Here is a 23,108-nt window from a genome sequence, read left to right on the forward strand (position 1 = left end):
TGTCCTGGCGAATACACTGAGCTGGGCGTACCAGTCGTCTCGTGAGTGGCAGATGGCGACTCCTATCTTTGGTTGGCATTTCTTGAAATGGGGTCACCCCACGATGGGCTTGTTCATGACTACAGTGAATGTGGTGTGCAGCCACTTTTGCATGAGAGCAGGGATTGGTCGATTGTCTCTGGGCAATGCATTCCAGATACAGAGGCGAGGGAGACTTTTTTATCTGTTCTGTCCATTCCCCCTCCTCCCCAAGGTGCTGCAGAAGATAGCACACGACAAAATGGACTGCATTCTAATTGCTCCTTGGTGGCCGAGGCAACCGTGGTTCCCAACCCTACTGTGTCTATCAATGCGGAAGTTCTTGCATCTTCTGCAAGTTCCAGACCTGTTCTCTCAGGACCGAGGCAGGATTCGACACCTGGATCTCAACACTCTGAAGCTAACTGCTTGGAAGATTCGGCAATGAATACCATTCCTCGAGTTCCATTTACAGTTCAGGCAGTTCTGGATGTGGCTCGGAAGCCAGCTACGCATCAGTCCTATGCTGCAAAGTGGTCGTATTTTCTAACATTTGCTAATCTTCATGCTTTTGATCCTCTTCAGGCATCGGTTGAGAATATTCTTCTCTTTTTGCATAGCTTGTTTCAAAAAGGTTTAAAACTTTCATCCATCCAAGTTTATTTAGCTGCTCTTTCTTCTTACAAGGGGCTAGTTCAAGGTTTTTCCCTCTTTACTCACCCTACTACTCACCAGTTTCTGCGGGGTTTAACGAATTTGGCACCTCCAGTCCAAACTCTGGTTCCTCAGTGGAGTCTCTCTGTTGTCCTGCATGGCCCCCTCTCGAAGCCCTTCGAACCCTTGGCCATGACAGACCTTTGCTTGCTTCATGGAAAGTTGCCTTCCTGGTCATCATCACATCCTCTAGACGTGTTAGTGAAGTCTGTGCCCTATGTGCGGATCATCCCTACTTGATTTTCCACAAGGACCTGAGACTGGACACTGACTTCCTATGTGAAAATCAGGTGGTCTCTGATTTTCACGTCAACCAAACCATATAGTTACTGGCTTTCTTCCCTGATCTGTCTTCTGACCTGGAGAGAAAGCTCCATGCTCTCGACGTCAAGAGGGCTCTGGCTTTTTACAAATCTACGATAGCGCCGTTCCGTACCATGCAGCGCCTTTTCGTCTGCTATGCCCCCCCCCCCCCCCCGGAAAGGGATCTCCTATCTCCTCCAGAAGACTGGCTTCATGGATCGTCCAAACCATTGGTCTCACCTATGATTTGTGTGGGTTGGAACGCCCTTCTCACAGCGGAGCGCATTCCATTTGGGGAGTAGCTACGTCTACAGCTTTTACCAGAGGCTTACCGCTGTCGGACTTATGTAGGGCAGCAATGTGGTCAAAGCCATCAACATTTGTGAAGCACTACAAACTCGATGTCAAAGCATGTTCAGATGGTGCTTTTGGGTGACCTGTCCTGTCACCACTTTTGGCATAAGACACCTACCCACCTCCACTAAGTGAGCTTGTTAATCACCCATGTGTGTGATGCACAGAGACCACGAAGAAGAAATGCAGGTTGCTTACCTGTAACTGTAGTTCTTCAAGTGGTCATCTGTGCATTCACGCAGCCTACCTACCGTTCCCTCTTCAGTGTCAGTTTTGGACTTGATGTTGGTACCGAGGCATGATTGCCTTTTCCTTCGATTCCGAGGCCACAGTAGGTGGTCTCAAGGAACTGAGAGAACCCGCAGGGAAACGTGCATGGAAGGTGGGGGAGGGTTCCTGCCAAAAAAGTTCCTCAGATATAGAAGCTTTCCCAATGAGGGTGTGAATGTGCAGATGACCACGCAAAGAACTGCAGTTACAGGTAAGCAACCTGCACTTTTTTCTGAATAAGATGCAGCCTAAGATCCAGACATGTGATGGGTAGACGCGAAAGTGGCGATCCGCTGCCAGTCGAATTTCCTCAAATTCCCCAAGGTGTCCACAGATCCAAAAAGCCTGGGGATCCTTGATCTAGATAGAGTAGACACTCAAGCTGTACACATTATGAAGTTTAATCCAGTTTCCAAGCACACACCCAGGGACCCCAAGAATTATTCTGAGGAAAAGTGACTGAAATCTGTCAGCCTAATGACTGATGCCCTGTATCCAAATGACTACCCCATATAGGAGCTGAGTTATAATTTTAGCACAAAATTACCTGTAAGCCATATGTATTAATCGGCCATACTTTGAAAAATAGAAGCTTTGGAGAGCTGCTAGGCTGTTAGCTGCGAACAAGAGTGCAGAAGATCTTTGAAGACTCATTTTAAAGTCTGATGAAAATAAATTGAAAAGGCTAAGATCTTGCTTTTGGTGTAATTTATAACCAAATGATTAATGTCACAAAAATGGGCAAATACCTACAACAATCTATATAGTCCCAGCCTTGATTGTGACAATAAGCCAGAGTCATCAGCATACAGCAACAATGGTACCCATATAGCAGCTAGTTTGAGGGCATGAGGATCATTTTATTTTAATAAAGGAGCTAGGTCATTCAGAAATAAAGTCAAGTGGGTGCTAATACACAGCCTTGTCTCACACCTCAAGTAGAAGAGATAGCTGTAGTTAATACCCCATTTGAGCCACATTGAACTTGTAGAGTTGGTGCTGAATGTAGTTGGTTAATTAGAAAAAGTAGCTTCATCATTTGAAAGGGTTTTTTTTAACTTCTCCCTTAACAATTTTCTAAGGATCAGATCAGAAGCTGCTTTAAGATCTATAAAGGCAACAAAAAGTTTGTTTGTTTGTTTGTTTATTTATTTATTTATTACATTTATAGCCCGCCATTTTTCCTCTTTAAGAAACCCAAAGCGGCGTACATAATCTTCCTCCTCTCCATTTTAGCCTCACAACAACAACCCTGTGAGGTAGGTTGGGCTGAGAGTCTGTGACTGGCCCAAAGTCACCCAGTGAGCTTCCATGGCCGAATGGGGACTAAAACCCAGATCTCCCAGCTCCCAGTCCAACACTCTCGCCACTACACCACACTGGCTCACAAAAAAAGTTTCTGACCAGGCTGAGAGTACTTTTCAGCTAGGTGTGATAACATCACGCATTGGTGAAGAACAGACCGACCAGATCTAAAACCAGCCTGTTCTATGCCCAATATATTAAATTTGGCCAACCAGGCTTTTTTTTAACAGGTAGGGTGTATAGATTTTCCCAACAACTTGTAATAAACTAATTGGGTGATAATTAGATGGCCCTCTTCCACAAGTCTGGAATAATCCCAGTTCTGTTAATAAGTGTAAACAAAATTGAATGCATTGGTGCCCACCAGCCCATTTCTTAACAAGAGAATCAATTCCTCTACTTCCTTGACAGAAACTGGCTGTCAACCTGGTCATTTGACAAAATCCTCCGGTGTGTTACCCACCATAGAATTTGATGGCTCATTAAGTATTGTATAAAAATGGGTTTCCCAAACTTTAGTAGGGATGTTACATACTGGAATTTCTGTATAACTACCCATTGCTCCTGACACAATTCTCCAAAGACTCTGGTTGTCAATAGAAAGTCATTCAAAAGTAAAGCCCATGTATTTTTACAGCTTTTCTTATCCTTCAAAAGGGCTTCAACCGATAGTAAGATTCTGGAAGGAGCCTAGGATTCTCACATCTGTAAAACTCATAAATTGCCCATAATTGATTTCTGAGAGAAACACAATCTGCATCAAACCATCTTTTATGCTTATATTCACTTGACGTTTGACATTTACCTAGCATAGCCCTGACTACTGATTTCTCCAAAAGAAATTTGGAAAAATTCTCATAGGTGGATACCACTTCAAGTTCATTCTTGGCATTAAGGATTGCTGATTTCTGGATAGTTAACTTTCACCCTTTGGTTGAGTATAGAAATATTCTCAATGAGAACTTGAGATTTAAGTCTGCTCTCACTCCCTGGCAGTGTGAAAAAAGTAAATAGTGGAAGATTATCACTATCTGTACAGACACCAATGGCAACACTAATATATAATCAGTTACACTTCTTCCACAGGAGGAGATAAATGTAAATTCACTCAGTTTATCCATAGATACAATGACATTGAAGATCCTCAGGTCCTTTCATCATGAAAGATGCATCAAGCAAGCTCCCGAGTAATTTATGCTACTGTTCTTAAAGTGTCTAATAAAAGCAGATTCAAAATCTGTTAACTTTTTTAGACATGTTCAAAGTAATGGTAGATTAGTTGCTCAGCGAAGAAGGCAAAACACTGACAGGTGATGAAGAAAAGGTGAAACTGCTCAACTCCTATTTTGGCTCAGTTTTCTCCCAGAAGAGGATCTGTGTCCCATTTGGCCTATGTGACAAACAGGCTAAAGGGGTAGGAGTGCAGCCTCAGTTTGTCAGAGAATATCTAAGCACCTTAAATGAATTCAAGTCCCCATCTCCAAATGTCCTACGATGTTGAAAGCAGATGGGCTCTTGGAACCTCTTATCTATTCTCTTTGAAAAAATCTTGGAGAACAAGTAGAGTACCGGAGGAAGTCTGGAGGAGGGCAAATGTTGTCGCTCTCTTCAAAAAGGGCAGAAGGGAAGATCTGGGGGTTTATAGACCAGTCTGTTTGACATCAATACCTGGGAGGTATTGCCTTGACAGTAATGCAGTGATCACTAGAAACCAGTATGGATTTGTCAAGAACGAGTCCTGCCAGACTAACCTTATTTCATTTTTGGAATGGGTAACTTCCATAGTATTTCATAGAAATGCTGTGGACATAATATATCTTGATTTGAGGAAGACATTTGGCAAAGTGCTCCATGACATTCTGATTAACAAGCTAGTTAAGTGTGGGTTGGATGGCGATACATGTTGGCTGGATCCACAGCTGGTTGGAGAACAATACTCGGAGTGCTCGTCAGTGGTTCTTCAAACTGGAGGGAGGTGTTGAGTGGTGAGTAGGGTACCACAAAGCTTGGTCCTGGGCCTTATACTCTTAAACATTTTTGTTTATGACTTGGAGGAAGAGGTGGAGGGAATGCTTATAAAATTTACAGATGAGACAAAATTGGTGGGATAGCTAATGCCTTAGAGGACAGAATTCAAAATGGTCTTGATAGGTTAGAAAACTGGGTGGAAAATTACAGAATGACATTTAACAGAGACAAGTGCAAAGTTCTTCATGTAGAAAAATGTAGATTTCATTTTCATGTAGAAAAATGAAATCAAACGCACAGGTATAAGATGGGGGAATACCTGGTTTAACAATAGTACGTGTGAAAAAGATCTTGGAGTTGTAGATCATAAGCTGAATGTGAGTCAGCAGTGTGATGTGGCTGCAAAACAGGCAAATGCAATTTTAGGATCCATCAATAGAAGTATAGTTACTAAATCACAGGAAGTAATAGTTCTCCTCTGCACTGGTCAGATGTCACTCGAATACTTTGGCCAATTCTGGACATCACACTTTTAAGAAGGATTCAGATAAATTGGAACGAGTTGAGAGAAATGCAGCAAAGATGACCAGGGTACTAGAAATGAAGTCCTGTGAGGAAAGATTGAAGGACCTAGGTATGCTTAGGCTTGAGATGAGAAGACTTGAGGGGAGATATGATAGCATTTTCCAAGTACCTAAACCATTGTCACACAGAAGAGGTCCGCAACCTGTTCTCTATTATCCAAGACTGTAGGACACGAAATAACAGGCTTAACTTATAAGAAGGCAGATTGTTCATTGCTGGAGGTATTCAAGCATTGCTGGAGGGCAGCCATCTGTCGGGGATGCTTTAAACTGGATTCCTGCATTGAGCAAGTGGTTGGAATCGATGGCCTAAATGGCCCCCTCTAATCGTACGATTCTATGATTCTAACCTCAGGGTACACTTATGGAAGTTTGCATAGATGTGACTTTTTTTCTTTTCTTTTTGTTGTTGTTGCAGAAATGAATATCTTATATTTCAAAAGATAATCAGACTGGAATACGAATTCCCAGAGAAGTTCTTTCCTAAGGCAAAAGATCTTGTAGAAAAGCTTTTGGTAAATCAATTTTATTTATTGTCAGAGGTCTTAAATGAATATTAGAAACTTCTGCTCATATAACTTGCACTGCATGTGGAATTCTGTGCCATGGCTTTTCTCAGTATCTGGCCTTGAGCTTGATTCAGTGCTTCCTGTCATACTGGCTCCTTCTTGCTGCAGTTCTCTCTTCACATTTCCCCACAGGCCTTCAAGTCCCTGATTCTCAATCCACTGGGCCCTTCCTATAGCCACCTCCCAGCTAGGCTTCTGCCCTTTGACTTCCCTGTTTCTTTTCAGCCTGCCCCACAAAGATATTCCTGTCTGTCGTCTGTGTTGAGATATTAATTCCCAGCCAAGCTGATGACTTTTTTCCTTCCTTCACAAAACATTCTAATTGCTTTGTTCCCAGAGCAGCTGGAATGTTTGTCAGCCCGTTGGTGTGAAATACTTCACTACTATGAACAGATTACTAGAGGCTTTCAGCCAACATGTTAGTTGTAAATTTTAATAGATTCAACTCTTCCCTCTGGCCATCTTTCTCTGTTAATGGAAGAGGAAATCCTTGAGTGGGTTACTCCTCCCTCTTGCTCTAGGAGGCAGCAGGGCTAAGCAGACCGACTTCATGCCCACTCCAATCTTGTGAACGGAGGACTCCTGTTCCACTGTTCCATACCAGGCAGGTATTGGAGCTCCTGCCCTTGTGGGATCCAAGTCTGATCTTTTCTTCTCCCTCCATCCCTCTCTCCTGGATTAGCTAGGGCAGGGAATGAAGTCAGGCTGCAGCATTTTATTTTGGTGACAACATCTGTCACACAGCCATGCCTGTTTATCAGGTGGGACCATGACCTATGTCACCCCAAACAATGTCTTGGATGAGAAAACTTGAGTGGGCCCCAGATCACGGGAAGAAGATATCCATGCAAAAAGTCACAGGTTCAATCCTCAGGATCTCCAGGTGGGGCGAGGAAAGAATCCTGCTTGAAACCCTGGAGAGCTGCTGCCAGTTAGTGTCAACAATACAGGGCTAGATGGACAGGTGGTCTGACTCTGTATGTTCCTCAGCTTCATACATTCCTCTGGATGAGTTTTGGGCAGCAGGATTAAGATCCATGGTGGGCAGCCGTCCTAGGTCTGCACCCCACCAATGGCACCTAGAGGGAAAAAAATGGAGGAAGCAGCAGCACTTGGGGTAAGCCGTACTCGTGGGGATAGGGAGGCTTTGTCACTCTCTGGAGCATTTTCCATCTGTTGGCAATGGGCAAAGAAAGCTGGGATGGGTTATATTGACATGGATCTTAAAAGGCCTATGAGAAAGTGCAGGCAGCACTGCCAGTGGACATCTTCCACCCACCTCCTTGGCCCCAGACCGGGAGCAAAGGGCCTGCTGTAAAGTGAAGGGGGCATGTCCCAGAGCACAGATTGCCACAGCACACCCCTTTTTAGAAGAAGGGTGTGCCATTCTTCCAGCTGTTTTGACCACCAAACCCCCAGAGCCATACATAACTGCTTTGTGCAGGAGACAGAAGGGGAGCACCTACCCCTGCAGAGGACACCATCTGCCAGCCAAGCAGCCCCTCCCAGGGACGTTCCCCATCTGGCCCATCTGGTATGGTGGGGGTGGGGGAGGCACAAGCAGAGGGGCACGTAGAAAGCAATCTTCAGGCATGTGCACTGGAATCCATTCTTCCCTGAATCATTTGAGGTTGTGAAGGGGGTGGAACACCTTCTCTACCAGAACCCTCCTTGGCCTGGCAAAGCAACTCTAGACTGTCCCTGAAGAGCCTGCCCTGTCTCAGGTCTCTGGCATCTGCCAGTAACATCATCTGCATGTATGTGTGCCCTCCAAGCAGAATGTATCCTGCGATGACTGGACTCTTCCTGTTTCCCCTGTGAAGTCATAATGGGCTGGGGGAAGGGAAGGCCCAGGGATGGTGGGGAGGACCTGATTATCCCTTTGGAGATTGCTCAGATGCCTGTGCGCCATAGTAGTGGCATTTTGTGTGCTCTGGAGCCTAGTTCAGTTTGTAAGAAAATCAGCATCTCAGTTGATTTTCCAGATGTGAGCCTTCTGGAAAATAACTTATAAACTGAAGCTGGAAGGTGGTTGCCAGTCCTAGTCAGAATGTTGCCTTGAAATAGTTTGGGGTTGTAGAAGGAAATGTAACTGTGTCTAACTTAATCAGGTTCTAGATGCTACCAAGCGGTTAGGCTGTGAAGAAATGGGAGGGTATCAACCCTTGAAGGCCCACCCCTTTTTTGATTCCATTACCTGGGAGAATCTGCATCATCAAACGCCACCCAAGCTCACGGCATATTTGCCTGCCATGTCAGAAGATGATGAGGATTGCTATGGAAATGTAAGTGCCAACATTGATACAGATGTTAATCCTTCACCGCAGAGGAGATCAGAGGCTCCTGAAGGGTGTTCCTGGGTTGTTAAATGAAAGCGGAAGTGGCAGGCAGGCAGGAGGCAGCATGCTTGCTCCCGTGTTCCCACACTGATTCCTGGGTTAAACAACCCAGGAATTGGCTGTGACGTGCGAGCCAGGTCTTCTCATCTGCCCCATATTCTCAACCAAGGAGGCTGCTCCTTTGCCTCAATAAGAGCGCTCACCTTGGTCCATCACCCAACAGGAAAGGGCTGTACAATATCCTTGCATACCTCAAGAGGCAATTAGGCTTAGCTCCACTCCCAGTCCAGAGAGTTCCACAGGTAGGAGGCTGCCTTTTGCCTGTGCAGTTAATGTGCAACTGGGTGGTGGGTGGGCTGCGCTACTTAGCTGGACATAAGAGTTCTTCCAATTAGCCCTGTTAGTTGCATATCTCTCAGAATCTCTGTGTATAAGTGGAGAGCTAAAAGGCAATATGTTAAATGGTTTTCTGTGTAAATGAAATGAGGCCTGTGTGTTTTGTAGTATGACAATCTCCTGAGTCAGTTTGGCTGCATGCAAGTTTCCGGCTCGGCCTCTTCTCAGTTGCTGTCTTCCCCAGAGACGTGTCCCCTGCAGACCTCAGGCAACAACATAGAGCAATACATCCATGACCTCGACAACAATTCCTTTGAGCTGGATCTCCAGTTCTCTGAAGAGGAGAAAAGGTTACTGTTGGCAAAACAGGCTAGTGGAAACCCTTGGTAAGCTGTTGAGTTGGTAGTTTCTCCATACCACAACTTAAGCAATTGTTCTCTCTAGCTTAGACGAGGCTGGGGGAGGAGAAAAGGGGTGGGGCTGTTGGCAAGAACCACAAAGGAGGTGTTATTTCACAACCAAATAACATGGCACTAGGTTCAAACCAAGGGAAGGAGGGCTTCATTGTGCAGCAAAGAACTACCTTACAGGGATTCGTTGCTAAAGTATGGTGTGATGGCCACATCATAGAAGGCTGAGACTATTTTGTAGAGAACAAGTCTGTCAAGAGCTGTGATGGAACATCCCATCTTCATAGAGCCTGTTTACCTTTGATTACCTGGTCTTGGAGATACACAGGTGCTGGCCGTCTCCAGTGTGCCCCGCTTGTGAAATTTCCCCCGGGCCTTCTGTCTGGGCTCTGGACACGGTGCTGGACTGGGTTGATCTTGGATCTATGATGAGTTGGGGCCATACAGAGTGTTTTCCTAACTCTCTGTCCTGCACCCTGCCTTTGTATCTGATTCTGAAAGGGTTATTTATTAAAAACCTTGTTGACTGCCATTTAGCTATTTATCAGGTGGCTGGAATGCCTTATGAAAAGAACCTAATACTATCTGGCATTTAGTCTGGCACATGCAAGGCAGAGTGGCGACATGCATATTTTACATGGCATTTCAACTTAAAAGGAAGAACAGTGTCTTAAAAATGGCAGAAACTTGAAACATCTAGACGTTCTGCAGGCAAAAAATCTATCCTATACTATATGGTTTAGATGTTATGCCTAGCAAGGTCCCCAAAACTTGCATGTTCCAAAATGTTTCCTGGGCGGCATAAAGGAGGCATCAGGAAAAGAACTGACTGCTTTCTGTTGGAAGTATGTCGACTCCACAATAAAGCAGGAAGCCATATCCAACTGGAAGGGACTTTTAATCTTGTAGGCTTTTTTCCTCAGCCATGAAAAGTTATCCAATGAGTGCTGGTAGAGAGGGATCTTTGGCCAACTGCCGAAGTTGTTGTTACTCTTGAAGGGGAAAATTAAACTAAGAGGTCTTGGGGGTTGAGCCATCAACTGGTTAAGGAAAGAACAATACACTCCCTCACAAGAATGGGCAAGAACAAGGAAATTCCTCTAAAGCAGGGCTGGAGAATTGTAGCCCTCCAGATGTTGTTGGACTACAACATCCCTGATCACTGGCCATGCAAGCTGGGACTGATGGGAGTTGGGAGTCCAACAACATCTGGAGGGCCACAGATTCTCGCCCCTGCTCTAAATCATTCACAGGACACCCAAAACTGTGTTGGCATCACTCAGATATCAGAATAAACTGACTAGGGTGGGTATGGGTTGATTTGAGGCTTCTGCTGTTGAGTGACTCACTGTTCCACAAAGGAAATTAAACTTTCCCTTCACCAATGGGCTGCTAACATTATATGTAAGCAAGTGTAAAGTGATGCAGAAAATCCTAACTTCTTGTGTAAGCTGATGGCATCTGAGCTAGCAGTCACTGACCAAGAAGGAGATTTTGGGGTCGGCTTGTGCGACTCCTGTGAAAAGCAAATTTCATGCTGGGTAAATTAGAAAAGGAATCAAAAATAAAACTGTCAATATCATACTGCCCTTATACAAGTCTCTGGTGTATATACTGTGTACGGTTCTGGTCACGGCACCTCAAGAGGATGTTGTAGAGCCGGGAGAAGGGCAACCAAAATGAACAAGGGGCTGGAGCAACTCCCCTGTGAGGAAAGGCTGCAGTGGCTGGGACTGCTCAGCTAGGAAAAAAGGCAAGTATGGGGAGACATGATAGAGGTGTACAAAACGATGCCTGGTGTGGAGAAAGTGGATAGAGAGATGTCTTTCTCCCTCTCTCATAATTTGTTGTTGTTGTTCAGTCATTAAGTCGTGTCCGACTCTTCGTGACCCCATGGACCATAGCATGCCAGGCCTTCCTGTCCTCCACTCTCTCCCGGAGTGTGCTCAAGTTCATTTTCTCATAATACTAGAACCCAAAGTCTCATGAAACTGATGGGAGATTCAGGACAGATAAAAGGGAGTATACATTTTCACACCGCAAATAGTTTAACTATGGAATTCATTTCCACAAGACGTGGCTTTTTAAAGCCACCAATTTGGATGGGTTTAAAAAGGGGATTACAATCAGGGCCAGAAATACTGGAACAAGGATAACTGTTTTGGCAGTTGGCCTCTGTACACCATCACATTGAACTTGAAAGGAAACACACCCAGATGGGAGTGAAGTCAGGACTTTCAGCTGTAATTCAGTGGGTTTGACAAGAGTGTACATTCAGGAAGTACAGCCAGTGCCATACACACACACCCATCGTTGGTGGCTCATAAGTAATGGAACGAATGGCCGACAAGCAGCTGCATGGCCAGGGGTGGCCGGTTTCCCGGGCACCCCATAACCAGTCAAGCAGTTAAAAGGCCTGGAGGTGGTTCTGAGTGTTGCATTTGCATTTGGTAGCTGTTCACTGGAACTCCCAACATGAGGTCCAAAGAGGTATCCATGCGAGTGAAGGAGGCCATCACTAGGCTGAAGAAACAAAATAAACCCATCAGAGAGAGAGCAAAAACAGTGGGAGTGGCCAACACAACAGTTTGGAACATCCTGAAAAAGAAGGAATTAACTGGCAAGCTCAGCAACAGCAAAAGCCTGGAAGATCACAGAAGACAACTAAAGTGGATGACCGCAGAATTCTGCTCATGGTGAAGAGGAACCCTTTCACAGTGTCTAGCCAGGTCAAGAACGCTCTTGCGGAGGTAGGCATGCCACTGTCAACATCTACAGTCAAGAGACGGCTTTATGAATGTAAATACAGAGGCTTCACAACAAGGTGATGGCAAAACAATAACAGATGACAAAGAAAAGGCAGGGCTGCTCAATTCCTACTTTGGCTCAGTCTTCTCCCAAGAGAGGGTCTATGACCCCCCTGGCAAAGGCGAAGTACAGGCTGAAGGGGCAGGATTGCAGCTTGAGATCAATAGGCATATGGTCAAGGAACACCTAATTATTTTAAATGAGTTCAAATCTCCAGGGCCAGATGAACTGCATCCTAGAGTAATAAAGGAACTGGCAGAAGAACTCTCAGAACCGCTGTCTATTCTCTTTGAGAAATCATGGAGGACGGGTGAAGTGCCAGATGACTGGAGGAGGGCTAATGTTGTCCCTGTCTTCAAAAAGGGTAAAAAGGAGGAACCTGGGAACTACAGACCAGTCAATTTCACATCAAGCACCTTGAAAACAACGCAGTGATGACTCAAAGCCAACATGGATTTGTCAAAAATAGGTCCTGCCAGACGAATCTGATCTCATTTTTTGATCAAGTCACCTCCCTTGTGGACCATGAGAATGCTGTAGACATCATATACCTCGACTTCAGCAAAGCTTTCGACAAAGTGCCCCATGATCTCCTGATGAGCAAACTAGCTCAAAGTGGGCTAGATGAAACAACAATCCGGTGGATCCACAGTTGGCTACAGAATCGGACTCAAAGAGTGCTTATCAATGGGACCTTCTCCAACTGGGGAGAGGTAACGAGTGGGGTACCGCAGGGCTCAGTCCTGGGCCCAGTGCTCTTCGACTTGGAGGAGCAGGGAATGCTGATCAGATTTGCAGATGACACCAAATTGGGTGGGATAGCTAATACTTTGGAAGACAGAAACGAAATTCAAAGTGATCTGGATAGACTGGAGCGCTGGGCAGAAAACAACAGAATGACATTTAATAGGGATAAGTGCCAAGTTCTGCACCTAGGAAAAAGAAACCAAAGGCACAGTTACAAGATGGGGGATACGTGGCTCAACAACACTACAAGCGAGAGGGATCTTGGAATTGTTGTCGATCACAAGCTGAATATGACCCAACAATGTGATGTGGCTGCAAAAAGGCAAATGCTCTTTTGGGTTGCATTAATAGAAGCATAGCTTCCAAATCCCAGGAAGGACTAGTTTCCCTCTACTCAGCACTGGTTAGGCCTCATCTGGAGTATTGTGTCCAGTTCTGGGCACCACACTTTAAGATGGATGCAGACAAGCTGGAGAGGGTTCGGAGGAGGGCAGCAAAGATGATCAGGGGACTGGAAACAAAGCCCTATGAAGAGAGACTGAAAGAACTGGGCATGTTTAGCCTTGAGAAGAGAAGACTGAGGGGAGATAGGATAGCGCTCTTCAAGTACTTGAAAGGTTGTCACAGAGAGGAAGGCCAGGATCTCTTCTTGATCATCCCAGAGTGCAGCACACGGAATAATGGGCTCAAGTTACAGGAAGCCAGATTCCGGCTGAACATCAGAAAAACTTCCTCACTCTTAGAGCAATATGACAATGGAACCAATTCCCTAGGGAGGTGGTGGGCTCTCCCAGACTGGAGGCGTTCAAGACGAGGCTGGACAGCCATCTGTCAGGGATGCTCTGACTTGGATTCCTGCATTGAGCAGGGGGTTGGACTCGATGGCCTTGTAGGCCCCTTCCAACCCTACTGTTCTATGATTCTATGAGTCTGTAAGGTGCAAACCACTGGTAATGCTCAAGAACAGAAAGGCCAGATGAGCCTTTGCCAGCAAACACCTAAAAAAGCCTGTCCAGTTCTGGAATAAGATTCTTTGGACTGATGAAACCAAGATTAACTTGTACCAGAATGATGGGAAGAGAAAAGTATGGAGAAGGAAAGGAACAGCTCATGATCCAAAGCATGCCATATCATCTGGCAAACATGGTGGAGGCAGTGTTATGGCATGGGCATGTATGGCTGCCAATGGAACCGGGTCACTGGTGTTTATTGATGACCTGACTGCTGATCAAAGCAGCAGGATGCATTCTGAAGTGTATAGGGCTATACTTTCTGCTCAGATTCAGCCGAATGCTGTCAAACAGATAGGACGCCGCTTCATATTGCAGATGGATAATGACCCAAAACATACAGCAAAAGCTACCCAAGAGTTTCTCCAGGCAAAGAAGTGGGATGTTCTTCACTGGTCAAGTCAGTCACTTGATCGCAACCCAATAGAGCACGCTTTTCACTTGCTGAAGACAAGACTGAAGGCAGAAAGACCCACAAACAAGCAGCAGCTGAAGGCAGCTGCAGTAAAGGCCTGGCCAAGCATCTCGAGGGAGGAAACTCAGCATTTGGTCGTGTCCATGGGTTCCAGACTTCAGGCAGTCATTGACTGCAAAGGATTTTCATCCAGGTATTAAAGTCGATCCTTAAGTTTGAAATGATGTTGGTTTGTTCCATTACTTATGAGCCACCAATGATTGGGGGGGGAGGTATATGCCACTGGCTGTACTTCCTGAATGGTTAGTGCCCCACTTTTGTCCAACCCCTTGAATTACAGCGGAAAGTCCTGACTTCTCTCCCATCTGGGTGTGTTTCCTTTCAAGTTCAATATGTTGGTGTACAGAGGCCAATTGCCAAAGCAGTTATCCTTGTTCCAGTATTTCTGACCCTGACTGTAGACAAATTCATGAAGGATATGGCTATCAGTGATGCCTAATATGGCTATATACTACTTCCAGTATCAAGAGGCAGTATTCCTCTCAATATGAGTTGCTGGGGTACACGAGCTGGAGGGTGCTGTTGCACTTGTGAGCTTCTTGTGGGCACCTTATATTTCTTTGGAGTGAGCAAACAGGGTGAGCAAGTGGGAGTTCTGTGTGGGACTGTGCTAACAAGCAAAGAGGGGGTTGATCTGTGATTTTTCAGCTGAGCTTGAGACTTGTTCGAAGGTTTTCATCTCTCTTTGGTTTGGGCTTTTGTTTTCTCTTGTGCTTAGGCTGTTGCTTCACCTGACTCTGCCAGCTATCATGGCTGGTTTTTGTCTCCCCACCCCCCCAAACCATATTTTTCTAAGTACCTGGGGTGGACTTTGGCTGGTGGGTCACCTGACTCAACCTGCTGCTCTAGTTTGAAGGTTTGGCTTTGGTTTGGGCTTTGGTTTTCCCTCCCATTGCTTAGAATGCAGGCTGTTCCATGGATGGTGACCCTGGACCACCTGAAGATGAGAAACCATCCCCTGCTCCATGAACACAAAGAAAGATTCTCAGGCCACATAGATGGGAGGAATTTAACCATCAACACCGGACATCTCATCTTGGGAGGTGTGTTGCCTTTCTGGAGCACGTTTTTAAGATGTGATGGAGAGGCTACTGAAACTCATCAAACCAACTGATTACTATCCTCTCCTGCTGATTCATGTGGGAACAAATGATAGAGCCAGAGGAAATGTTGAATGGATCGCTAAAGACTATGAAGCTCTGGGATAGGAAAGTGAAGGATTTGGGGGCACAAGTGGTCTTTTCATCAGTCCTTCCTGTTAAGTTCAGGGCATTGGTAGGGATAGAAGGATATTGAAAGTGAACAGCTGGCTATGCAGATGGTGTCATCAGAAAAGATTTGGTTTCATGGACTATGGCCTACAATACTGATATGAAAGATTCCTTTCAAAGTGATGGGATGCGCCTCACTGGGACTAGGAAGAATTTTTGGCAGGAGCCTTGTGAACCTGATCAAGAGGGCTTTAAACTAACACTCAGTGTTAACTACTGCGCTAAGTATAAGGGACAACATGAGAGCCAAAGGAGAAAGCAAGTCACTCCAGGTGGAGCCCAGTTATTTGCAGGTAAATACATGAGGCAAACTGGGAAAGTGCAGCCAATGGCTTTATACCAAGAGACCCAAGGCCTCCAATGTCTGTATTAGTGCACAATGCATAGGAAACAAACAGGATGAACTTGAAATCCTAATGCAAGATGGTAATTATGATCTAATAGGTGTCACTGAGACTTGGTGGGATGAGATTCAAGATTGGAATACAGCTGTTGAAGGGTATACTTCGTTCAGAAATAATAAACCCAACAGAGAGGGAGGGGGAGTTTGTTATATATAAAGAATGTATGCACCTGCATGAAAATCCATAATTTTGAGAATGGAAGCATTGTTGAAAGCATCTGGGTAACCATGGAAGGAGTGAGAAAGAAGAGTGATATTCTTGTGACAGTTTACTATAGATGGCCCAGCCAGCCGGAAGACATGGACAGCACTTTCCTGTAACATATGACAGAAATTTCACAAAGGCAAGTCATAGTAGAAATATGGGATTTCAACTATCTTATGTGCTGGAACTCTAAATTTGCTAGGAATGGAATATCCAATAAATGTTTGACTTATCTTGCTGACAACTTTTTTTCTCAGAAAGTGGAAGAAGGAAAAGGGAGATCTGCTGCCCTGGACATAATCCTGACCAACGGAGAATAACTGGTTGATGGAAGAACTGGTTGAATAAGTAAAAGTGGCAGGATCCTTGGGGGGAAGTGACCATTTCATTTTGGAACTCGCAATAGCAAGGGCTGTGAAAACTGAACTTAGCCGGACATATATCTTGGACTTTAGGAAAGCCAATTTCAAAAACCTCGGATATAAGTTGGGTAGGATCCCATGGCTAAAAATTATAAAGGAAAAATGTTCAAGAGGGATGGGAGATCATGAAAAGTGAAATACCGAAGATACACTATTTTCTCATGAGAAGGAAGACATTTAAAGAAAGCTGTGTGGCTGCACAGGGAACTCTGTGATGAGTTGAGACTCAAGGGGTCTTATGTAGGACATGGAAGGAAGGACATATTACAAAGGAGGAGTACAACAGAGTTGCACAAACCCGTAGAGATGGTGTCAAGATGGTGAAGGCCCAGAATGAGCTGCGGTTGGCAAGGGATACTGAAAACAACAACAAAAAAGGGCTTCTTTGGCTATATTAGGAGCAAGAACAAGATCAAGGAAGGGGTATGTCCACTGCTTAGGAAATACTATGAATTGTTAATGGGCGACAGAGAGAAGGCGAAACTACTCAACTTCTATTTTGTCTCCACCTTCTACAAAAAGAACTGAAAGAACTGGGCATGTATAGCCTTGAGAAGAGAAGACTGAGGGGAGCTATGATAGTGCTCTTCAAGTACTTGAAGGGTTGTCACAGAGAGGAAGGCCAGGATCTCTTCTCCATCATCCCAGAGTGCAGGACACGGAATAATGGGCTCAAGTTACAGGAAGCCTGATTCCGGCTGAACATCAGGAAAAACTTCCTGACTGTTACAGCAATACGACAATGGAACCGATTACCTAGGGAGGTGGTGGGCTCTCCCACACTGGAGGCATTCAAAATGAAGCTGTACAGCCATCTGTCAGGGATGCTTTGACTTGGATTCCTGCATTGAGCAGGGAGTTGGGCTCGATGGTCTTATAGGCCCCTTCCAACCCTGCTATCCTATGATTCTATGAAAAAAGTGTTGTGTTCAACCAGCGACAAATAGCACACATGATATACAGAGGGATTTGCAGCCCAGAGTAAGTAAGGACATGTTTAGAGAGCACTTAGTTACTTTAAATGAATTCAAGTTTCAGGGGCCAAATGAATTATGTCCCCAGTTGTTGAAGGAGCTTGCAATTATTTCAGAGCTGCTGTTTGCAATCTTTGAGAATTCCTATAGAACAGGGGGGGAGGAGATGGATCCCGGAAACTACAGATCCATCAGTCTTATGTCGGTACCTGGCAAAATTGTAGAACAGATAATGAAGCGCTGGTCTGCGACAATCCAGAATATAATGCATTGAATAGTAGGAGCCACCATGGGCTTGTCAGAAATAAGTCACGCCAGACCAACCTTATCTCCTTTTTTGATAGCTACTAGTTTAGTGGATTGTAGGAATGCCTTGGGCGTAGTATACTTTGATTTCAGCAAAGCAGCTGGCAAGGTTTGCCATGATGCCCTTGTTGTTAAGATGGAAAAATGGATGCTACTTCTGTTAAGTGGATCCACGGCTCGTTGAGCAACTGTACTCAGCGAGTGCTAATTAATGGCTTGGCATCCTCTTGGAGGGAGGTCTCGAGGGGAGAGCTGCAGAGCTGTGTCCTAGGCCCTGAACTGTTCAACATTTTTATAAATGACTTGGATGAGGGTGTACAGGGGTGGCTTATCAAACAGACACAAAGTTAGGAGGGATAGCCAACACCATAGAAGGCAGACTCACAATCCAAACGGATTTTGACAGCTTGTATACTGGGGCTGAAACTAACACAGTGAAATTCAACAGATTTATTAACAATTTATACCACTTCTCATTTGAAACAAATTCCAAAGTGCTTTACAAAAGAATTAAAACAAAACAAACAAGACCCCCCCCCCAGTATTATGCGGCTAGTGCAAAGACAGTTCATGATTGGAGGAAAGCCAAAGCAAACATATGTTTTCAGTAAATGCCTACATGAGGTCTGACGTATTTCAGAGGGGAGGTCATGCCACAGGGTAAACGCCACTGCAGAGAAGTCCTGTCCCCATGTCATCACCAAACAGAAATTTGTAGGCTGTATGGACAACAGGGTCTCCCCTGAAGATCTTAATGGCCTGGGAGGTTGGTATAGCGGGAAACGTTCTTTGAGGTAACATGTTCCTGAGTTGTATAGGGCTTTGTATACTAATACCAACAACTTAAACCTAGTTCGGTAGCAGGCTGGCAGCCAGTGTAGATCCTTTAGCACGGGTGTAATATGTGCGCAGTAAGGCACTCCAGTGAGTAACCTCACCACTGCAACCTGCCTTAAAGCAGCCCCACATAAGAGTGCATTACAGTAATCCAGCCTTGAGGTTACCAGTTTGTGGATCACAGTGGCCAGGCTATCCCTGCCCAGGACAGGTGCAGTTGGCATACCAGCCTGTGGTGTTGGTAGGTGTTCCTAGCCAGAGGTCATTTGGGCCTCTAACAACAGCGATGGATCCAGGAGCATCCCAAACTGCAAACCTTTTCTTGGGGTGGGGTGGGGGAGAGGACAACCCTATCCAGAGCTGGTAGTTCTCCTAGTTCCCAGACCTGGAACCACTCACCCAAAGTGCCTCCATCTTACTGGGATTCAGGTTCAGTTCATTACTCCTCATCCAGCTCACCAGTGCATTCAAGCACTGAGCAAGGTGAATGGCCTCTCCTGATTCAGATGTAATGGAGAAATAGAGTTGGGTGTCAACAGCATACTAATGACATCTTGCCCCAAATACCCTAATGGACTTCATATGGATATTAAATAGGATTGGAGACAAGATGGTACCTTGAAGCATCCCACAACAAGACTGCCAGGGGACCATAATACATTCCCCCAACAGTATTAGCTGGAACTGCCCTGTAGATAGGAGCAGAACCACCACAAAATGGTGCCTCCAACCCTCAGTCCACAGAGGCAATCCGGGAGGATACCAGGGTTAATGGCATCAAAAACTGCTGTGAGATCAAATAATAGTAAGAGTCACAATCCCTCTGTCCCTCTCCCGATAAAGGTAAAGGGCAACCAAGACCGATTCCATTCCATAACTAGGCTGGAACCCAGACTGAAATGGGTCAAGACCCATTTCAGTCTGGGAACTACATGGGGGAACTACAGCAGCAAAGGCAAGACCAGAAGCTTGAAGAGCAACAGCAAGATGAGGCAGTGGGAAATGCTGAGGTGAAGAAAAATGGAGTAGAAGATACTCCTTGGAAAAGCGTGACAGGAGAAGGAGAACTAGATGCCACTCCGCACCAGTGGAAGCAGTGGAGCTGTGGAACCGATTCCAGGTACTTGCAGATGAGACTGGAGGACAGCCTGCAGAGCAAGAATCACAGGGGAACCCACATGAGAGCGAGCAAGAGGCTGAAGGTCAGTCAAAACAGAGGCGATGAAACCCAGCCTACAACAAGAAGAAGAGAAGAGTGGTAGTAGTGGGAGACTCCTTGCTGCATGGGATCGAGACCCAAGTATGTCGCAAAGACCCGTGGACTCGCCAGGTATGTTGTCTCCCGGGAGGACGGATTAGAGCCATGACTGAAAGATTGCCTGCACTCATAAAGCCCACTGACCGGGATCCCTTTCTTCTCATCATGTGGGAACAAATGATACTGCCAAGCAGAGCTACAAAGAAATCACATCAGACTTTGAGGCTTTGGGAAGGAAACTCAAGAACTTTGGGGCCCAGATAGTTTTCTCATCCATCCTTCCAGTAGCCAGAAGAGGGATAGAAAGGGAACTAAAAATACTCTGGGTGAATGACTGGCTATGAAGGTGGTGCCGACGAGAGCGATTTGGATTCTGGGACCACGGGCTATACTTCCTGGAAGATGGGCTGTTGGCTAGGGATGGGTTGCACCTCACAAAGGATGGGAAGAATGTGTTTGGCCACAGCATGAAGAACTTCATCAGGAGGGCTTTAAACTGAATCCTGCGGGGAAGGGAGATGTAATGTTGGGGGTAACAATGGACGTAGGCGCATGCACTGCAACGGAGAGAACAGCTCTGATAGCGCCCAATAATAGTCTTCAGACACATGTAGGAAGAAAGCCAGACTATGAAGCACATGGTCTTCGATGTCTATATATTAATGCCCAGAGTATGGAAAACAAACAGAACAAACGTGAACTCTTAATACAAGAGGGAAATTAGGACTTGATAGGTGTAACTGACACTTGGTGGGATGACTCCCATGACTGGAATACAGCAATTGAAGGATATAACTTTTTCAAAAAGAACAGGAGGAACAGAAAGGGAGGTGGGGTTGCACTGTATATGAAAAATACATATCTCTGCACAGAAATACAGGAGGATGAGCTTGGTAGCCCCATCGAGAGCATCTGGGTTGAAATAAATGGAGCAAAGATAAAAGGAACCTGGTGGTCGGAGTCTACTACCGGCCACCCAACCAAGGAGAAGACGAGGATGAAACTTTTGAAAAGCAAATAGCCAATGTTTTAAGGAAGCAAGATGTAGTAGTAATGGGGGACTTCAATGTCCCTGATATTTCTTGCGAGACAAATTCTGCAAAACACGGCCCCTCCAGGAAATTCCTGACTTGTGTGGTGGATAACTTCCTCCTACAGAAAGAAGAGGAAGGAACTAGAGGATTGGCTATCCTTGACTTGATCCTAACCAACAGAGATGACTTAGTGATAAAATAGCAGTTACAGGAACTCTGGGGGAAAGCGACCATGTTGTACTTGAGTTCTTGGTTCTAAGGGAAGCAAAAGCTGAGTGTAGTCAAACACATACCCTGGATTTTAGAAATGCTGATTTTAATAAACTCAGAACAAAGATAAGCAAGGTCCCATGGCAAGCGACGCTAACAAGAAAAGGAGTTCAAGATGGGTGGGAGCTTTTAAAAAAGGAAATGCTCAAGGCACAATTACAAACAATTCCAACAGGAAGAAAAGGTGGAAGACAACAGAAGAAGCCAATGTGGCTTCACAAAAAGCTTAGGGATGACCTGAAAACAAGAAAGGACACACATAGGAAGTGGAAGGAAGGTCAAGCTACAAAAGAAGAGTACAGGCAGGTAGCACAGAATTGCAGGGATGGCATCAGGAAGGCTAAAGCTGAGAATGAGCTGAGGTTAGCGAGGGATGCTAACAGCAACAAAAAGGCTTTCTTCAGCTACGTGCATAGTAAAAGGCAGAAGAAAGAAATGGTGGTTCTGCTATTAAATAAGGATGGCAAAATGATAAAAGATGACAAAGAAAAGGCAGAGGTGCTCAATTCCTACTTTGGCTCAGTCTTGTCCCAAAAGAGGGTCTATGACCCCCCTGGCAAAGGCGAAGTGCAGGCTGAAGGGGCAGGATTGCAGCTTGAGATCGATAGGCATATGGTCAAGGAACACCTCATTACTTTGAATGAGTTCAAATCTCCAGGGCCAGATGAACTGCATCCTAGAGTAAGAAAAGAACTGGCAGAAGAACTCTCAGAACCGCTGTCTATTCTCTTTGAGAAATCATGGAGGACGGGGGAAGTGCCAGATGACTGGAGGAGGGCTAATGTTGTCCCTATCTTCAAAAAGGGCAAAAAGGAGGAACCTGAGAACTACAGACCACTCAGTCTGACGCTAATCCCTGTGAAAATTCTGGAGCAGATGATAAAGCAATTCATCTGGAAGCACCTTGAAAACAATGCAGTGATGACTCAAAGCCAACATGGATTTGCCAAAAACAAGTCCTGCCAGATGAATCTGCTCTCATTTTTTGATCAAGTAACCTCCCTTATGGACTATGAGAATGCTGTAGACATCATATACCTCGACTTCAGCAAAGCTTTCGACAAAGTGCCCCATGATATCCTGATGAGCAAACTAGCTCAAAGTGGGCTAGATGAAACAATGATCCGGTGGATCCATAGTTGGCTACAGAATCGGACTCAAAGAGTGCTTATCAATGGGACCTTCTCCAACTGGGGAGAGGTAACGAGTGGGGTACCGCAGGGCTCAGTCCTGGGCCCAGTGCTTTTCAACAGTTTTATTAATGACTTGGAGGAGGAGGTGCAGGGAATGCTGATCAGATTTGCAGATGACACCAAATTGGGTGGGATAGCTAAGACTTTGGAAGACAGAAACAAAATTCAAAGTGATCTGGATAGACTGGAGCGCTGGGCAGAAAACAGAATGACATTTAATAGGAATCAATGCCAAGTTCTGCCCCTAGGAAAAAGAAACCAAAGGCACAGTTACAAGATGGGGGATACGTGGCTCAACAAAACTACAAGCGAGAAGGATCTTGGAACTGTTGTCGATCACAAGCTGAATATGAGCCAACAATGGGATGTGGCTGCAAAAAAGGCCAATGCTATTTTGGGCTGCATTAATAGAAGCATAGTTTCCAAATCCCAGGAAGGACTATTTCTCCTCTACTCAGCACTGTTTAGGCCTCATCTGGAGTACTGTGTCCAGTTCTGGGCACCACACTTGAAGAAGGTGTGACAAGCTGGAGAGGGTTCAGAGGAGGGCAACCAAGATGATCAGGGGACTGGAAACAAAGCCCTGTGAGGAGAGACTGAAAGAACTGGGCATGTTGAGCCTTGAGAAGAGAAGACTGAGGGGAGAAATGATAGTGCTCTTCAAGTACTTGAAAGTTTGGCACAGAGAGGAAGGCCAGGATCTCTTCTCGATCCTCCCAGAGTGC

General features: G+C 45.4%; 1 protein-coding gene across 1 annotated transcript in view; it reads left to right on the plus strand.

The window, feature by feature from the left end:
* The window catches only part of PDPK1 (3-phosphoinositide dependent protein kinase 1), a 72,625-nt gene that overhangs the window by 38,804 nt on the left and 10,713 nt on the right, over nt 1-23,108 (plus strand). The window contains exons 9-11 of the mRNA XM_084819157.1: nt 5,935-6,031; nt 8,197-8,370; nt 8,929-9,146. Coding sequence (XP_084675283.1) covers nt 5,935-6,031; nt 8,197-8,370; nt 8,929-9,146 — 489 coding nt within the window. The remainder of the gene's footprint in view (nt 1-5,934; nt 6,032-8,196; nt 8,371-8,928; nt 9,147-23,108) is intronic.

Source organism: Heloderma suspectum, chromosome 12 (genome assembly GCF_057233095.1).
Source record: "Heloderma suspectum isolate Gila_16-S chromosome 12, 16-S_ref, whole genome shotgun sequence".
Lineage (NCBI taxonomy): Eukaryota > Metazoa > Chordata > Lepidosauria > Squamata > Helodermatidae > Heloderma > Heloderma suspectum.